The sequence below is a fragment of the Eretmochelys imbricata genome, chromosome 1 (assembly GCF_965152235.1).
Source record: "Eretmochelys imbricata isolate rEreImb1 chromosome 1, rEreImb1.hap1, whole genome shotgun sequence".
Lineage (NCBI taxonomy): Eukaryota > Metazoa > Chordata > Testudines > Cheloniidae > Eretmochelys > Eretmochelys imbricata.
In genome coordinates this window covers 29,590,266-29,610,109 of record NC_135572.1, presented here as the reverse complement: position 1 = coordinate 29,610,109, position 19,844 = coordinate 29,590,266, and the positions used below count along the sequence as shown (strand labels likewise).

Genomic DNA, 19,844 nt, shown 5'->3' with positions numbered 1-19,844 from the left:
AACTAGGGTTCCTGCTGCTCCTCCTGGAATGCAAGGGCATCGTGGGATACTCCAAACCTAGCATTAAAATACCTCTTTTGCTGACACTTTGTCACACTTCTCTCATGCATGGAGAGAGTGTCCAACATGTGTAGGGGAATCGGAAATAGTTAAATATAACCCAGAAGCAAAGCAATATAGCATGCTAAATTAAATGGCACTTGGCCACTATTATGGGCCATGGCTCTATGCCAATTTACAGCAGCTGGGGATCTGGCCCCATGTATCTACTATGGCTTCTTAAGCACCAGTTTCAGACTGTCCGACTCCCCTAAACATACGAGTTTATAGAGCATTCTTAATACCAGCTACCGTACCTCTACTGCACGTAGCACATTAATGGCACTTCAAGAATCAGCATCATCATAAGATACAGAGATCAATCCATGAGTGTGGATAAAGCTTTCTTACGTTATGGAGAACACTGACGTTTGTTTACGCATTATCTCATTTGGCATCATCTTTTGAAATTTCAGAGTTATAAGATAAGCAAAATGGACACAGTGGATGAAAGAACCCGATAGAACAGAAAACTGTTTATCCAAAGCAGGGAAGCTAATGCAGAGGATGGGGAGTTAAAAGACCTTGGCTCTATTCCTGATTCTCCCACACGATCTTAGGAGGTGGTTTCTCTAGTGTAGCGGTTCGTGTGTTTATCTAGCATGCAAAAAGTCCCTGGTTTGAAATTGAGCAAAACGCTGGTTTTCAGCTCCCACAGGAACTCTGTACGGAACAGTGAAAGTAAGACCTTAAGCAAATTACTTAACCTCCCTGTACCTAAAATGGGGATAACAATAGTTACCTAATCCATAGGGGATGGTGTGAGAATTAAGGGTTGTAAAGTTCTCTGAGACCTTCAGAGAGTAGACGTTATTGAAGTGTTTTATAAAGCATAAGAGTTGCTGCACTTAGTGGCATGTAAGATTGTGTCAGAGACGAGGACACTATGTTGTGCACACCCCTGTTTGTCAACTTTGCCACTTCACAAGCTGCCCAGGGCAAGGCAGGCCCTATGTGATGCATCAACACCATGAACTCAGGGGTTACCATGTAACCTACATTTCCATTCTCTGGAATTCATGTCACAAAATACGACAGCCTCTATTGCTTCGTTTTGGAACCTTTCCTCTTGATGACAGAAAACATGACTTGGGAATGCAGGAGAAGACTTAAGTGAACTTTGGCTTTGGGGTAATACTGACTTTTTTGGAAGAAGTTTTCTGGAACAATCCATTATGGAACAATCCTTTGGGGGCAACTGTTGTGATGCTTCACCAATAAAAACATCAGTTATGCTTCAGATAATGTCAGTCCTGGAAGGTATGACGATATTTTTACAGAGCAATTCCACTCTGTAAAAATTGTACCCTGAAACTCCATGTGTAGAGTGACTTATTAATTTCAGATCAAAATAAATGCCAACCCCGTAAACTCAACCTGGAATATAAAGTTAAGAGGTCCTTTTTTCCTGGATACATGCATCATCAACAATAAAGACTGGCCATTTGGAATTTAGCTAATAATTCTGTTGATGGTAACTGAGCCAGAATAAAATCCAGCTCATTCTCTCCCAGGTGGACTGGGTCTATAAAGCTCACTGGGGTAAAAAGTAGTAAAAGTCTATTTTATTTGGCATGACTCAATATTCCGTAGATATGACTGTGATACATGGATAGCAGGTGTCATTTTATGGAGTGATGGGACTCACCCCACAGTTACAATTAGAGCTAGTTGTTCATCATAAACCTGGTTTTGGCCCTCTCTCAAATTAAAAAATAACCCAAACATTCATACCAGCCTCCCCTCAAACCCAGCAGGTTAGCTGAGAGGCCAAGGCAATTTTTTGAAGTGAAAATCTGAAGGGAAAAGGTGTTCCAGAATTACGACACTTTAAACATGGTGCTAATTACAATTCCAAGCCACTAACTATAGAGCCTGCCCAGTATTTATGCTTTTATCCCCCCAATATCCCTGTGAAGTAGAGAAATATTTGCAGATTTCCCACCTTCCCGGTGAAAATTGAGGCACAAAGAGATTGAGCAACTTGTGAGGTCACACAGAGAGTCTGTGGCAAAGCCAGAGATTGATCCTAGATCCCCTGAACCCAAGTCCAGTGCCTGATCCAGAAGTCCATTCTGATTACACCACAGACTGATGTGGCTCTCTGATATTCAAACACTGAAAATAAGATTTTTTTTTTAATGTTACTTAACTGCAACTAGCTTCTCTTTTGGGGCCCTGATCCACCTCTCACACTGGTTTTTACACTGTTATAACTCCATTTAAGTCAATGGAGTTACTTCTGATTTACCCCCACGTAGCTAAGAGCAGAATCAGGTCCTTTGCTTTTAAGCAACAACACTGTGTAGCAGTGTGTCCATTTGCCACAAGTCTTAGCAATAACAAGCCCTGATTCCAGTAGGGTTCTGGCAGCAGCAGTGTTTCTCGACAGTGGGAAATGTGTGAACTTTCTAAGTTAAAACTACATGTCATGCCTCAGTTATGTTCCCTTTTACACCCTTCAGCTGTTTTTCTCAAATGGTGGCTTAATGCACTAGTATATCCATTCGCTGACCCTCAGCAGCCAATATTCACATGTTCTGATCTCAGTGCTAGCTGCCAGCTGGGAATTCTCTCTGCAAACTCTTCAATGCTTTTTGTTTGTCATGAACTAATCTACTCCCCAAAATAACATTACGATTTGTTTTGAGGAGGTGGTGATAAGTGAAGGCGAAAGAGGCAGTTACTTATCTAGATGAGTAACTGTGCTAAGACAGTTCAACTAAGCATAAAAGTACGGGCTCAAACACTTGTATGCAGAGCTCCCCAAAAAAACCATGAGATCCCGGGAAGCATTCATAGAACCATGTCTCCGCACCTCCATCCAATTTTGTTTTTAACCCATATATAAATAATTTATTGGAGTAGCAGAAGAAATGGTCCTTTGTAATCATGTAAATTATTCTGAATTTGTGCGTGTATTTCCATATACCAAATCAATGTCATGTTACACCGAAAATGCTATTAAATGCTGTTTGAGTGTTTGGTTCTACAGGATCCGTTTGATAGTAACTTGCATTTTCAGTAAAAGTCCATCAGAAAAACTATGGGTCAGATTCTCAGCCGGTGTAAATCCCAAAGCTTTATAAATGATACGGTTGAATTGTGAAGTGTTTAAGAGTCTGGAATTGCCAAAGTTAAGGCTGGAGAGCGTATGCATTCCTTACTTACATTGGTCCCAGTTCAGGACCTTAACTCTGCTCTTTAGTGACATCATGCAATAACCATATGATTACAGCTAAGGATTTTAGTGATAAGTCCCAAATTAGATTGATTTTTGAAGCACATTAGATTTTTTTTGCTTTCCTTCCCCACCCCACTCCACTCATTGTTTCACCACAAGGCAGAGTAAAGGCTGTTTGAGTGCTCCAATTCTGCATTTCCATACCATACCATATTTTTATTATGGTAAGGTTAGCCTGAAATCTGAATTTCCTAGGTTTATAAGGCTTGTTTGCGGGGTTAACTGCAACATTCCTGTAATGTGTTTTACCCTAAATGATTGATATATGTACTCTCAAACCTAACTTCAGATTAACATTGTTTTTGTCTACGAATTTCCTTGTTTTGTTTTTTTAATTACAATTTTCATACATTAAACCGTAAATAGGAAACAAAAGAGAATGTTGCCTTACGATATTTCTAATGACATGAAGATGTGTAATATCAACCTTAAAACATCATATTTAATTTATTTATTTATTTTAAGCCTTTTGTAGCCAGATTCACCAGTGTGCTTTGGCTGCTTTACACCTCCCTGGAGCAGCACAAATCAGCCAGAGCATACTTACCAGTACAGATGGGTTTACAGCTGCTTTGCCCTGCCACAGCTACACAACAAAATGGAGTACATTCCCCACTTTTCCCCTACATCCTGTCCCCCACATTCTCCTGCATCCCTCCCCCCAGCTTCCCCACTCCCTCCATATTCCCCTGGACACACATCCCAGTTTCTCCTTCCCATAGGCCCTTCATATTCCCCTGCACACACAGACATACACACCTATTTCCCACTTGCTCCTTCAACCCCTACATTCCTCTGCATGCACCTGTACACACATACAGAGTTTTTCCCACCTACCCTCCCTGTTGAACAGGTCTGGTGCAAAGGGTAGTTTTTGAAAAGCAATTTTGGGGAGGATACGCTATATTCTCCATAGATATGAAAGCATTTGAATCCCTACTTTCAGTGCAAAACTACACTCAACCTTAACTATGGAGCCGTAACTAGTGTCTATTCAGCATCTGGAGAGAGCCAAGCGCCATCAAGCAAAAATGGTGGAGAAATAATAAATAATCCTCTATTTAAAGTCAGCACTGAACAGGCTTTTCCAAGTGAAGGATTCATCTAAAATCCAGAAATTTCCATCAGGGTGACCTTTGATATAGTTAAAAATGACTGTCCTGATTAAAAAAATGAAAAAAGTATGTGGTACGTGTCAAGTCATGAGTATTAAGCATCCAGGTTTCTGCTTCAGTGCTGCATGGAAAACTCAGAGCTTTAAAACTCAACCAGGTGCTCACACAGCTCTAATGCAGGAGCCCTGACAACACCCCATGGAGTCAAGGAATTCTTGAATCTCTCTAGAGGGACTGGTAAAAAAAAATAAAAATCCTAAGAATATGACAGTTCTCCAAAATGCTCCTGTATTTGTTTAGCTTGTCATTGAGCTGGTTTGCTTTTTGGTTTATTTAGCAACCAACAAGAGTCTGTGCAGGTTTTACACCAAGGCAAGAACATGTAGGGTCATGACTATAGGAGTTGAGTGACTGCTATATGAATATTCACACCATGCAGGCCTGATCAGCAGTCTGTCATCATGTACTTTGCTATCTAACCTCAACACCTGCCTTAAGGACCTCTCAAAGGGTCCTTCTCTGAAAACAGTCTACCTCCAGATACTCAGATCTGTAGGTGAGAGCACTTCAGCTGACCTCAGCTGTTACAATGCTGCATAGGGAGAGACGTGGTCCCTCTTATAACTAGGACTCAGCCAGGCAGGGCTTTAAGGATCATGATGAATTGTGCCTAGAATCAAATAGAGGCAGGGCAGCCGTTGAAGCACTGGTGTAATATGCACTTTGGCTAATGCTACTAAGCAAGCTGGCTGTCACATGCTGAATGAGCTGTAGCTTCCAAATGGCTTTCATGGGTAGCCCCACAGAGAAAGCACTGCATCGTTAATCCAATGTAGAGCTCACAAAAAGGCTTAGCTAACTGTGGCCAACTTCAGAGAGAAACTCTTGTAACCATTGCATCAAACTGATGGAAAAAGGCACTGAGAGCTAACGAAGCACTGCAGAAACAAGCAACGGTTTGGAAGCGCCCCCTAACTCAGCCTCACAAAACTGCACTCACCCATTCTTGTTTCTACTATCATCATGGTGGCAAAGGGTGAGAGGCCAGTCCTCCTGTTCTCATTGCCAAGACACATCCTGGAGGTAATGCCAGGGGTACAGGGCATGAAGCATTCCGTCCTTATTTACCCAGGCATCGGCATGGATGTGCTTGTGGCCCACGACCAATCAGCCTCTCACCTGCTGCATCCTCAGCGAATCCAGCTCCCGCTCCAGCCGTGTGCGCAATCGCCGTTCCATCTGCTCCCGTTTCTCACATGCTGCCTGGAGCTGGGTCAGAGCCTGCTGCAGCTTCTCCACTTTCTCAACATAGGCCTGCTTCTTACGCAACTGGGGGCAGAGTGCAAGCGGAGGGCACAGTGTCATTAACAGAAGAGCAGAAGCCAAACAAATATGACATGAACGTTTATGTCTATGAATTAGGTTGTGATATGATCTCATAAATCACTGGCATGTGCATGTTGCATGTAAATGTGGCTTTCACTGAACCTAAATTTCACAGGGAGAAAATTCTGGGTAGCAAAGGGCTCTTTAATCTAGTGGAGAACGGCATGACAAGAACCAGTGGCTGGAAGCTGAAGCCAGACAAATTCAAATTAGAATTTAGCCACACATCTTTAGAAGTGAGGTAATTAATCACCTGGATGAAGTACGAAGGGAAAAGGCGGATTCTCCCTCTCTTGATGTTTTCAAATCAAGCTCTATGTTTTAGCCAAACACAAGTTATCAGGCTCAATAAGGGGATAACTTGGTGAAATTTAATTGGCCTGTGATATACAGGAGTTCAGACTAGATGATCTAATGGTCCCTTCTAGCCTTCAACTCTATGATTCTAGAAATAAATCTTAACCCTGTATATCTGCATGATCCAGTCTCCGATGATGGGAAAGGCATCTGCAGACCCTTAGCTGAAGATATACATCTGTTGGACGGTTTCCAGATGTTTTCTTGTCTACCAAGGGCTAGGTCATACAGATGAATATGGGTGACTGTTAGTATCAGCTAAAGCCATTCTTACTTCTAATGCATGCACTGAGTGATTTATAGGCCCAGTGTTACATGAGGATTCTGCAACCTAGCATTTTATGGCCTGAGATTAATCCTGACTTGCTCAAGTAGCATACCCTAACAGGAGTTTGTGGGAGTGGACTGCAGACTTTCTCTGTGACCTTTTAGGCATGCAAGTGGATGCAGATATTAGGTGCATCATAGCTGCTATCTGAGCCATTATTCTTGCAGCCTCCCACTGTGCTACAGAAGTGGTAATTGCAGGACAACAAGGTAAAATGATATTAATCTATGACGGGAATTAACATGCCTTAGAACCTTTGGGGAAGAGTTCAGATATGCCACAGACTGCCCAAGGCACATGTCAGTGAGAAGGGCATCAAAGCCTTCTGTGAAAACTGATCCTAGGGAAGCAACTAGGACAAAAAATGGGCCTGATCCTGGGGTATAGCGAAGTCAATTGGAGTTGGAATTACTCAGCACCTCTCAGGATCAGTCCCAGTGTAATCCAAAATGCAAATTGTTTCTATCAAGAGTGACTAAAATACAGTTCTCTTTCCCATGGAGCTTGGATGCTAACCCTAAACTTGCATGCATATCACTTTGACTGCTGCAGACAGATTCAAGACTTCACCCTGCGGGCTGCAATGCCTCTCTCTGGTGAGATATTGTGTTCTTGTTCTTCCATCACAACAATTTAATTGTTTAATCCCCTTCAAAACATATCTGCTGTGTTGTACAGAAAAAATCAATTAGCATAAAGCAAGGCTGCAAGTCCAAACCAATTAAAAACATTTCTAGCCTTACCGAAAAGTTCACTCGGCCCAGGAGTTGGGGTTAGATAGTTTGGATTTTGTTAAATACTGACTTTACAGAGATCAGTGTGATTATTGCCACTTGATAGATATGAAACTGAGACAGAGAGTTTAATATGACTTTAGTCACAGTATGACAATATGAGGTTAATATGACTATCCAAAGTCACAGCTAATTCCTAGCATACACCGGATTCCTGGCTTCTAGTCTAGATACACAGACACTCCCACTCTTCCTCATTTATTTGTGCTCACGTGGCTTTGGTTCTTTGCACATTTTACAGTCCAGATAGGAGGTAGAAAGACTAATGTTTAACACAGTTATCATTAGAAGAGTGCTCTATAAAGAAACATGTCTGTATACATGTGAATAGGAAACAGTAGTTTTCCAGTTTCACAAATATTTTCAAGAGTTTAATATTTTTGCACCTCTCAGATCAGGACAAAAAGTCAAAATCTTAAACTTTTGCAAACTGGGAAACCAATTTTTTTCCCTGTTTCAAGTCAATTGAATTGTTTCAGTATGATAATTTCAACACATTTAATTTTGATTTTGACCCTCTTTTCAGAACTTTTTTTTGGTCTTATGAGCTTAAATTTCAAAGCAAAAAGTCCTCTCAAACTGGAACACTGGAATTATTCATTTTGAAAATGTCAAAGTGAAATGTTTCAACAATTCAAAACCTTTTTGTTTTTTTTGAGTCAGGAAATTCCTTGAACCTGATCCGGGTTTGCAAACGGTGTTAGTTTGGGTGAACTGGCATTTTTTCACCCCCCAAAAAAAGATTAACTAGAAAATTTCTGACCAGCTCTAGTCAATAATTAGTTAATAGATAATGTGCTCTTAGATGGCGCTCCAGAATATGCAGCTTTCTTCCTGGGTTTTGTAGGACCAATAACAGTTGTTATTATGGATTGCAAATGCTTTCCTGAATGTGGTCCTTTGCATGAAGCTCTTAGCAATTATAAAGCGGGGGCTCAGGTGTTTCAGCCAGAATAGGTGGAATTCTTTCAGCACAATGCTAGATCAAGCTATGTACCTTCCCACAGATTATACTGACAATGGAGTCTTATGCCTCAAAATTGTTCTCTGTGACCATAAAATACCCAAGTCAAAAATCAGAATGAAATTGATGGAGGTTTTTTTACAATACAGGTGCAAGACAAAACTTATTCTAAGCAGCCTTTCTAGACTCAGTAACAATGGGCCAGATTCTCATCTCCATTACACTGCTGTAAACAGCAGTTATTTCAATGGATTTACATTGATATGAATGAGATTAGAATCTGAACTAATGTCCAGAAGCAATCAGAAGATTAGATTCCCAAGGGGTGTGTGACTCTGTGAGAGTGGTATTGTAGGGTTCCATGTTCATGATCTCTGGCTTACTGATCAAAGGTGCTCAGTTTACAAGCAAAAAGATGGTTTTACTAACTGCCAGCCCTGCAAACTGAGCCTGGGATCAGAGAGTCAAGCTGGATTCTTTCTCCCTCATTCATCATCAGTAGCAATAAAGACACTCCAAGCCAAATTATCTCTCATTCATAACTGAGAAACCCTGTTGTCTGCAAAGGAAGTGCACTGATTTAACCAAATGCAAAATTTTGCTTTGTAATTGGAATTTAGGCTCCAGCCCTGCAAATGCTTAAGCATGCATGTAATTTTATTCACTATAGTAAAGGAATGCACTGAAGTGTTCACAGTATCAAGCCCTTTGTTAACAATTTTGTTGATTATACACAAAAATATAGCTCACTTGTCCATAAATAATAATGAATTATTATTATTGGGCAATTCTGACATCCTTACCCAGTCTGTAATTTCATAATCACCAGATGCACACAAATACCTTTAAAAATCAAAGTGAAAAATGTTTGCTAAATGGAACAGGAGAAATTTGGTGGGGAAATAATTGCTAGTCAGCTTAGAACTGAACTGTGTGTGAAGAAGCAAGAGCATAATAAGAATGATATGATTTTATGATCCAATAACTCATGACTTATTAGAGCAAGAAACATTTAATGGAACAATGGAAAAATTCATAGGATCAGTAAACTTATCCAGGTGCTGGTCCTGGCCCAGTGATCAGGAAAAAAGTTTCTCTCTTGGCTCAACCAGTATCTAGCCTTAGATTTATACATTTTAAGGTCAGAGGGACCATTATGTCAAGTATCAGGGGGTAGCCGTGTTAGTCTGTATCCATAAAAACAAGAAGGAGTCCGGTGGCACCTTAAAGACTAACAGATTTATTTGAGCATAAGCTTTCATGGGTAAAAACCTCACTTCTTCAGAAGCTTATGCTCAAATAAATCTGTTAGACTTTAAGGTGCCACCAGACTCCTTCTTCTTTTTAAGGGACCATTATGATCATCTAGGCCAGTGGTCCCCAACCTTTCTTGTGGGAATAACATATTGCTATTATTAAAGGTTAGTAAAGGTAATTAGGCATCGCTGCGCTCAGTGTTGCAATGTCTAACTGATTTAGGAGCCTAAATATCATTTTCAAGAAATATTTAAATCCCATTTGGATTCTGGCTCTTAAGTGCCTAAATCCCTTTTGAAAATAAGATTTGGGCTCCTTAATCAGTTAGGTGCGGCAGCGATGTTGCTGAGAGAAGCAATGGCTAAATACCTTTAAAAATATGGGCCAGACTGACTAAGTGACTTGCATAAGGTCACACAGGAACTCTGTGGCAGAGCAGTGAATTGTGCCTGGATCTCCCAAGTCCTAGCTAGCGCCCAAACCACTGGACAACCCTCCCTCTCACCAAGGTCTGATCTGCTCTGTATAGACATTCAAGGTCCCATAGCCTTTTTATCCTTATTCAGAATTTCCCTCATTACACTGTTCATAGATAAAACCAGAAAGGCCAATTACGATAATCTAGTCTGATCTCCTGCATAACACAGGCCATAAAATTTCACCAAGTGACTCCTGCATCAAGCTCATAAATTCTGATTGAGCTATAGCAGATCTTTTAGAAAGACATGCAGTCTTGATTTAAAGACTTCAAATGATGGAGAAGCTAGAACCCCCGTAGGTAAACTGCTCCAATGGTTAATTACCTTCACTGTTAAAAATGTACACCTTAATTCTAGTCTGAATTTGTCTAGTTTCATCTTCAGCTACTGGATACTGTTATGCTTTTGTCTGTCTGCTAGATCAAAGAACCCTCTTTTATCAGAAATGTTCTCCCTATGTAAGTACATCTACACCAGGGGTTCTCAAACTGGGGGTTGGGACCCCTCAGGGGGTCACAAGATTCAAACCCTGCTTTGCCTCCAGCATTTATAATGGTGTTAAATATATAAAAAGTGTTTTTAATTTATAAGGGGGGGTCATACTCAGGCTCCCTATGTGGAAGGGGTCACCAATACAAGTTTGAGAACCACTGATCTACACGATGATGTAAGTATTCTGATACTGTGGTTGAATCGCCTCTTAAACAACGCTTGGGTAATCTAAACAGATTAGTCTTCTTTAGTCTCATTGTAGGGCAGGTTTTCCAGACTTCATATCATTCTTGTAGCTCTTTTCAGAACCCTGCAAACTTTACCAGCAATGTTTTTATGTTCTCATCCAAATCATTGACAAAGATATTGAATAGCACTGGACCAAGAACAGATCCACTAGAAACATCCTCATTTGTGACTAATCCCCATGTACAATGACTTTTCGAGATCCATCAGTTAACCACTTTTTAATCCATTTAATAAGGGCTACATTGATTTTGTATAATGCTAATTTTTTAATCAGAATGTTGTGCAACACTTCGTCAAATGTCTTACACAAATCTGAATATATTATTTTAAACTCAACCAATCTCGTAATCTCATGAAATTATATCATGTTAGTTTGACAATCTCTGTTTTCCATATAATCATACTGATTTGCATTAATTATGAGACCATTCTTTAATTCTTTACTGATTGCACTCAATCAGTCTTTCCAAGATTTTGCCCATGACTGATGTCAAGATAACCAGCCTATAGTTACCCATGTTAATCCTGTATAAATGCTGGGACATTAGCTTTTCTTCACCAGTATTCAAAGATTTGTTAAATATCAGAGTGCCTCAGCCATTTCTTTTAATACTCCTGAATGCAAGTTATCTGGTCCTGTTGTACTGAGTTCTGTGAATTGATCTGGCTGACTTTGGTGAACTCTGTGTGTGTGTGTGTGTTTGTATACACAGACACACACTATATGTATGCACTTCGGGATTCTTTGAGAAGAAATGGACTATACCCATATAAGATATTTTCTCATTAATTACACAAGTCCTAAATTAGTAGATAGGATATTCTAAAGTCCTAACATCACGTTAGCCATCGGCTGGTGAAATTTGGTCAAGCTTTTGGTTATACAGAAAGCATCTGGGATTGTGGTTTCCTTTCAAATCCTGCCTGGCTCAGTGTTTTATAATTGTTTTCTGTTTGGAAGGGTCTGGGAAAGAGGGGGGCTGCCACCCTGGTGCTGGAAAGGGTTAAGAGGCTGGGCTGAATTACAGCTGTAAAATGAATACTAAATACAAGCAATCATTTGCAGCAAAGCAGAGGAAATGATGCCTTCATCTCACCTCCTCTTCCAGTTTGATGACCTTGGCCTGAGCATTGTTCAGTGCCTGGTCCAGGATTTCGATGTGTCTCCGCTGATCCTCACTGGCAGAGCGCACGGCTGCCAATTCCATTTCCAGCTTCTCCCTCTCCTTCAAGTGCTCTTTGTCTGGAAGAGAGACAAGAACAAGAGCAGCTCTATCAGAACAGCGCACAGACTCTGGGCCAAGTGCCAAAGGTAAGTTGGCACCGTGTTAAAAAAACAAAACCTATGCAAAGCAACAGAGGGTTGGCCTACTCCAGCACAATGCCTGAGATTCAACTGGGCAGTGGTGTGATGGGCAGAGAGTCTCATATGCCAGAACTCACTAGCTCACAGCCTGGCTTTACGTTACTGCTGATGTTAGAGGTAAATGACTGACCAGGTCCCTTTGAAATCATTGAATGGAAGATGCTACATACAGAAAGTGCAAAGGTGTCATATAGTAAATGCAAATTATACTGTATTCAATCCATGGCAAAACAAATGAGTGGATAGCTGAAGAGCCCCAGAGAGGGCTGCTGAATAAAGACTCTGGCCTGCCACTGGCGTGCCACAGCAGTTTCACAAAATGAATGGGCAAAGGTGACCAAGTTAAACAGGCGCAAGGCTTTCATTTTTCAAAAACTAGCCAAAAGAACAGAATCACTTCTCACTACATTGCCAGCACAAAGCTGCTTCTCTGCCTCTGCCGAGGGATAAAAAGCAAAGACCTTTTACTTTCCAGTAAATAATCCAGACCTGCCCAAATAGGAGGTCAAGATGCACTAGCAGAAAGGATCTTAATGTGTCATTAGCCAGACAGGGGAGCTGATCAAAGTGCCTCACTGACCACAGCTCAGAATCCTCACCTTCGGGTTCACTAGAACCCTACTGAAATTGTGATTTTATTATTTAAAGGGAAAGGACGGTAATCTCCAGTAACTGGCATTCTCTTGCTCTATAGCCCCTGCATAGCCATAGGACCCACAACAGGGATTTCCAGAAGGAGTTCCAGGAAACAGAATTTAATCTTTAGTCCCAGTGGAGCTCTAGTTGATCCTCTAGTCCAGCATGACCTATGTGCCCTTCAGCCCTGCTGTGACTGCCAGCAAACTGGCTCTTCTCCTACTAGGTGACTGTTCATATGTCAGTAATGAGTGATCCCTTCCTTCACAACAAATGTACCAGAAACTACCCACACAAACAGCCCTGATGGCAGAGCACACACAGCAGTGTCAGACCTTTGTCATGGGTGTAATCCTCTCCTTTGCCAGATCTAATTTCACCATTAGAGCCGGCCGAAAATAGGGACATTTTCTGCCAAAATTTCATCCTCCTCTTTTTATTTTTAAACAAAATTTCAAATTTTCAAAATTAAAAATGACTTTAAAAAAATCAAATTTCACAACCAGCTATGCTCACCATCTTTCCTTTAGCCAGAAGGCAACAAGATCTAAGCAACAACTCATAGGCCCAGGTAGCATCTTTGTTGGCTAGCTGCCTATTGAGAGCATAATGTTAATTCATTACAGCCCAGACTCACCGAAGAAACCCTTCCTGTGAATGTAAGTGGAACTACCCGCACATAAAGTTCGCCATTGGATCATCTCTTACCTGAGGGAGAGCAGTTAATTTTTAAAGCTGTGTGGAAAAGAGAAGTTCTGTTTTACAAAGAATTTAAAAAGCAGGCTTCATTCTGAATCAGCATGAAAATCAATAATTTTGAAATTCTCTGCCAAGGAAATATGGAAAAAGTTCATCAATGTAACTTACAAATGTAGATTTTTTTTGTTACATAACTGCACTCAAAAACAAAACAATGTAAAACTTTAGAGCCTACAGTCCACTCAGTCCTACTTCTTGTTCAGCCAATCACGCAAAGACAAACAAGTTTGTTTACATTTGCAGGAGATAATGCTGCCTGCTTCTTATTTACAATGTCACCTGAAAGTGAGAACAGGCGTTCGCATAGCACTTTTGTAGCCCGCATTGCAAGGTATTTACTTGCCAGATATGCTGAACATCCATATGCCCCTTCATACTTCAGCCACTATTCTGGAGGAAATGCTTCCATGCTGATGATGTTCGTTAAAAAAATAGTGCGTTAATTAAATTTGTGACTGAGCTGCTTGGGGGAGAATTGTATGTCCCCTGTTCTGTTTTACCCGCATTCTGACAATATTTCATGTTATAGCAGTCTCGGATGATGACCCAGCACATTGTTTGATTTACGAACACTGTCACTGCAGATTTGACAAAACGCAAAGAAGGTACCAATGTGAGATTTCTAAAAATAGCTACAGCACTCGACCCAACATATTGTGTTCACCTATGCATCTGATAATTCTATTCTTTAGTACAGTTTCAACCAATTTACCTGGTAGTAATGTCTGGTTTACTGACCTGTAATTGCCAGGATCACCTCTAGAGGCTCTTTTAAAAATTAGCATTATATTAGCTATCCTCCAGTCATCTGGTACAGAGGTTGATTAAAGTGATAGGTTACATACCAATTAATAGTTCTTCAGTTTCATATTTGAGTTCCTTAAGAACTCTTGGGTGAATACTATCGGTCCTGGTGATTTATTACTGTTGAATTTATCAATTTGTTTCAAAACCTCCTCTATTGACACCTCAATCTGGGACAATTCCTCATATTTGTCACTTAAAAAGAATGTCTCAAGTGTGGGAATCTCCCTCACATCCTCTGCAGTAAACACCGATGCAAAGAATTCATTTAGCTTCTTTGCAACTGCCTTGTCTTCCTTGAGTGCTACTTTAGCACCTTAATCATCCGGTGGCCCCAGTGATTGTTTGGCAGGCTTCCTACTTCTGCTGTACTTTACATTTTTTTGCTGTTAGTTTTTCTGTCTTTTGCTAGCTGCTCTTCAAATTCTTTTTCGGCCTGCCTAAGTATACTTTTACACTTGACTTGCCAATGTTTATGCTCCTTTCTATTTTCCTCACTAGGATTTGACTTCCAATTTTTGAAGGATGCCTTTTTCCCTCTAACTGCCTCTTTTATTCTGCTATTTAGCCATGGTGGCATTTTTTGGTCATCTTACTGGGGGCTTTTTTTATTAGGGGTATACATATACCTCTATTGAGCCTCTATTATGGTGTTTTTAAAAAGTTTCCTTGAAGCGCGGAGGCATTTCACTCTTGCAACTGTTCTTTCTAATATCCATTTAACTTGCTTCCTCATTGTTGCATAGTTTCCTTTTTTGAAATTAAATGGTACTGTGGTGTTCTTCTTTGGTATTTTCCTCTCTACAAGGATGATAAACTGAATTACATTATGGTAGCTATTACACAGTGATTCAGCTATATTCACTTCTTAGACCAGATCCTGTGCTCCACTTAGGTCTAATCAAGAATTGCCTCTCCCCTTGTGGGTTCTAGGACAAGCTAGACTAGCTAGTAGTCATTAATAGTGACTAGAAATTTTATCTCAGACCCCACTCCCCAGCAGGAGCTCAAGGGCTGGATTAAAATGGCTGGCGGGCCAGATGCAGCCCGCAAGCCGTAGTTTGCCCACCCCTGTTGTAATGGGTCAATATACTCAGACTGTTAAGGGATGCTTCCCAAAGGATTTCTCTTTTATCGTTATAGTTGTAATTATATAGAGTTCAATCCCCTTCCTGTGATAGTCAGCCTTCAGTGTGCTGAGAATGAGTAGAGCTATTCAGTGTGTCTGGACAGATCAAACAGGGAATACAGTGGGGAGTGTGTGTTAAGATTCTCTTCAAACACACATGTCTTGGGTTATATATATTTGTAAATATGATAACGGGAATCTACCCAGTATGGGAATATATGATTTAGAGTGAATGCACAGTCATTGTTTTATGGAAAGGAGGGGTAGCCCCTGCTCTGGGAAAGTGGGAGGAGGTGGCCCCCTCCCCTCCGGGAAAATGACAGTAGGTGAATAAGGGGAGAAACAGAGCATCTGGGAGTAAGCAGAGAGAAAGAGAGCAAGGAGAGAGGGCAGACAGGCAGATGGCAGGAAACTGGGACTGGGAGACACTGAGAACGAGTGGAGAGGCTGAGATTGGGCAGGACAGACAGATGTGCAGGAGAGGATCCTGTCAGGTTAAAGATGGCTGGTCAAGTCGGTCTTTGTTTAATGGCGTGTTCCTGAGCATCCGTTCCTGATCATCAGATCTGGTCTGATTCATGCTGTCCCAGGGACCCAGAACAGGAGCAGACCCAAAGTCTTGCAAAATGAAGCCTTTAAAATAAATATTTTTGATTCCTCTAGAATTATCATCAACAATGGGACTATCAAAATTGACTGGTATAAGAGAGGGCAGAATTTGGCTCCAAGAGTTTTGCTAAAAATATTAATCTCCCTCATTCTGAATCAGAATTTCTCCATGTTGTTTTCACAATTATCTTTTTTTAACTAATGGGGTGTTTAGTTCTGGTTTATTGCTCTTTTCTTACAGCTGTTATTTCCAAAGACACCACAGAGGGACCTTGCCTTTCTTGAGTGAGCACTACAGTAGTTATTTAGCTTTTCATCAGTCTTACAGCCCTGACACTGCAAGCGCTTTGATGAATTTTGTCATGAGCCATTTACGAATGCAGGAACCAATTGCTGCAGCCGTTGCCAGGCCTATCATGGGGTGACTGATTCACTAGAATGTAGGCTAGGTAACAAGATATGCCTTTTCTGCTCACTCAGCTCCAGCCTTGATCTGGCTGATTCACAGAACCTGACCTTAACAGATCGGTGGGGTCATAAGGACACAGGGGTGAAAAGGGATATAGGCCACTTGTACCCTTAGCCCCTACCAAAAATGCCAGTATTTGAAGATGGCACAGAAAATGGCAGAATGAATGCAGAACTGATGAGCACAAGATTCCAGAAGATACTGAAATTCAGACATGGTCATTTCGCATGCTGCAAAGACCTTTAGTTCTCAAAGCACTGTAGGGGGCTTGCATGCCACAAATCCTGCTAATTCAATGGGGGTTGCACTGCTGAGACACAGAATGAAGCTTTTCTTATTTTTTTTCTAACTGAAAGGGGCCAAGCTGCCAGACCTTAAGACCTGATTACCCATCAAAGACATACAGGATGGACTGCAGTAGGACAAGCTTTCACCACGCATTCCAGACTGCATGTCTCACTCTGAACTTGTAGGCACTGATCCCAACAGGAAAGACTAACACAGGGTCTCTGGATCCAGAAGTCCAGCAGTCTGAGTGGCCTGATGTAGCAAAGTGCCATGGAGGAATGAAGTGTTTATTTCTGCCTTCACTGACACAGATGTGACTCCTAATGGGAGGGCAAGTGAGGACCAACCTGGACATCAAGAGTTTATCTAGGGTGGCTGAGAGGGTAATATCAGGGAGCCCATTGGGGTGGAGAAAGAGCAGGAGTCTATGCAGCAAAAGGGTGATTTTTTGAGGTGGGGCAGCAAAGTTTTGGTGAGTCTGGCCCCATTTTCTGTTAATCCACCCCTGTTTCTATGGTTTAACCTCTATTCACATTCATCCCTTCACCTCACAGCTGGGAAGGGCTGAGTGAAATTCCCACACTTGCACACACAATTACAGTGATTATAGATACACAACACGAGTGAAACTGTATGTGCACAATCCCGGCCTCTGATATGTTGAAAATCAGGTACCATTGCACAAGAGCTGCAGTCCTAACCCCTATGTCCTGGCCAAATTCCATCAGCAGTAATTTCAATCTACCCTCCTAAATTCCCTCTACAGTTTCAATTACTGATGGTGTGCTAATGACAAAGCTCATCGGAAAACTACCCATGGTAGGGGCTGCAAGACTGATAAAAGACTAAATGACTACAGGAATTCACATTTGAGAAAGACAAGGTCTCTGCACAGCATCTTTGTAATTAACAGCTATAAATAAAGAGCAATAATCCAGAATTAAATAACACATTAGCTAAAAAATAGACAGGATTGCAAAAACACCCTGAGGTAAATGACTCTGATTCAGAATGACAGTTGGTATGGCCACATTCTGTTTCGGGTTATACACTGGGGCCATGGGTTATACACTGGGGCTACCAGTGGTATAGCAAGTGTGACCTAGAGCAGAATTTGGCCCTTAATCTGATTTGAAAAAACAAGAGAAAGTATGGTCCAGTGGTAAGGGTGCTTGCCAGGGACTTGGGAGATTGGGGTTCAATTCCTGTCTCTGTCACAGACTTCCTGTGTGACGTAGGACGAGTCATTGAGTTGCTCTGTGCCTCGGTTTCCTAGCTGTAAAACTGGAATAACAAAATGCCCCCACCTTCTGTGGATGTTATGAAGATAGTCCCATTGAAGATGGTGAGGTGCTCAGATGTTATCAAAATGAGAGGCATAGATGATAGGAACTTAGCTCTGATAGCCTATGGAACCCCCCAGTGGCTGCCCTTTCAATCACCACAACCTGTCTCTTCTAATTATGTAGATCTCAGTACATACAGACACATATGAATGAAGCTGTACTGAGTGCACTCAGGCTGCAATTTAGCCACAAATTTGCAAAGAGCTTGCAGTCTTCTGGCTGAAGCTCCTACCAAAAGATGTAACAGAGTGTACAGAAGGGGCCCACATAACACCAGACCTTGCTTGCAACAGAGTGCAAGCCAAGTTGTATTCTGCCCCTCAGAAAGGACTTATAAATGACACCATATCAGTGACATCAGTCACATGGTCCCTGCTAAACCTGGACTGCAAAGGGATTTTCATTACATCTGGAGAAAAGGAAATTCCTTGTGGATCTCAACAGCAGAGTACTCAACCAATATTCTCATATCAAGCTAATCTATTCTGCAGGCAATAGCTGCCCACAAAATATAAATACAGATTGTAAATTCTGTGCCCCCTCTTTTTCTATTATTGGAAAAGCTTTACATCATATTTGTTACATTTGGCTCTCTGGCCTAGACTAGTAGACACTCCAAGCATCCACACCAATTTGTGTGATGTGATCTCAAAGAGCTATATTTGTTTATAATTGTTATCTGTGATATGCTGAGAGCACAGCATGCGGTTACATCATTACTTCTGGTTATGTGTCAATAAAACCATCTTTTGAAGCAGAGTTGTAGTCAGAAAAGGGACTACAGCTTTGGCTACACTGGCGATTTTAACCATCAGTTGCCCAGCCATCAGTTTAGCTGCCCTGGTGTAGACCCTTTGTATCAAAAGGCAAAGGCATTATAAACTGAAAATTGCATTGGTGTAATCTATCCTTGCTTGAAACTGTCCCCAGAATAGACAAGGCCTGGGTGAAAGTGGTATCTTCTTATTCAACAGACCTGCTTCTGTATTCAGAACACCATCTACAGGTCTAATGACATCTGTTAACAATGCAGCGCCAACACAGTTATGGAAGAGTGGGCTAGATTGCCTTCTGCTTTGCGCATCTACAACAAAATGATCATCTACATTCCCACTGTGGCATCTTTGTTACTGATGATGTTGCATGAGCCAGAAAGAACACAGTATGACTTTCAAATTCCAGGTGGAGTTAGCATGGCTGGCAGTTGGAAACCCCAAGCCAAATCCTCAGATGGTGTAAATCAGCATTTGCTCCAATGCATTCAGTGGAGCTAGGCTGATTTACACCAACTGAAGATTTGCCTCCTACTTTTAACTTGTAAACTCAGCAAACTTGATATGGAAATATGGAAGCCACGGAGAAGGAAAAGATATGAAACCCATACAAGGTCACTTTGCAGAGTGACTTCTCCTTAAACACTCTTTTAACACATTGAAATCTGTGGTCATAGAACAATATCTATGCATCCTAGCAAACACTCATTTAGCTAGTAGGATGGTACATCCACTCATTCAAGATTTGTGCAGTAACTATTTGTTCTTCAGCGTTGGGTATACTTTTGGTTGGTATCTCATTGGCTAAGGTCCTAGTAAAGGATTTTTTAAAAATTTGCTTTAAATCACAGTATAATGTATGACGTGATCTGGTTCAAATAAAGTTTAGTGTTTTTAGTAA

The 19,844-nt window shown here is 41.2% G+C and overlaps 1 protein-coding gene across 1 annotated transcript in view; it reads right to left on the bottom strand.

Annotated features, from left to right (window-relative positions):
- Positions 1 to 19,844, bottom strand: part of AMOTL1 (angiomotin like 1) — a 121,756-nt gene that overhangs the window by 13,175 nt on the left and 88,737 nt on the right. Inside the window, exons 7-8 of the mRNA XM_077805515.1 lie at positions 11,862 to 12,007; positions 5,638 to 5,787 (exon numbers count right to left, since the gene is read on the bottom strand). Of these exons, the coding sequence (XP_077661641.1) occupies positions 5,638 to 5,787; positions 11,862 to 12,007 (296 nt within the window). The remainder of the gene's footprint in view (positions 1 to 5,637; positions 5,788 to 11,861; positions 12,008 to 19,844) is intronic.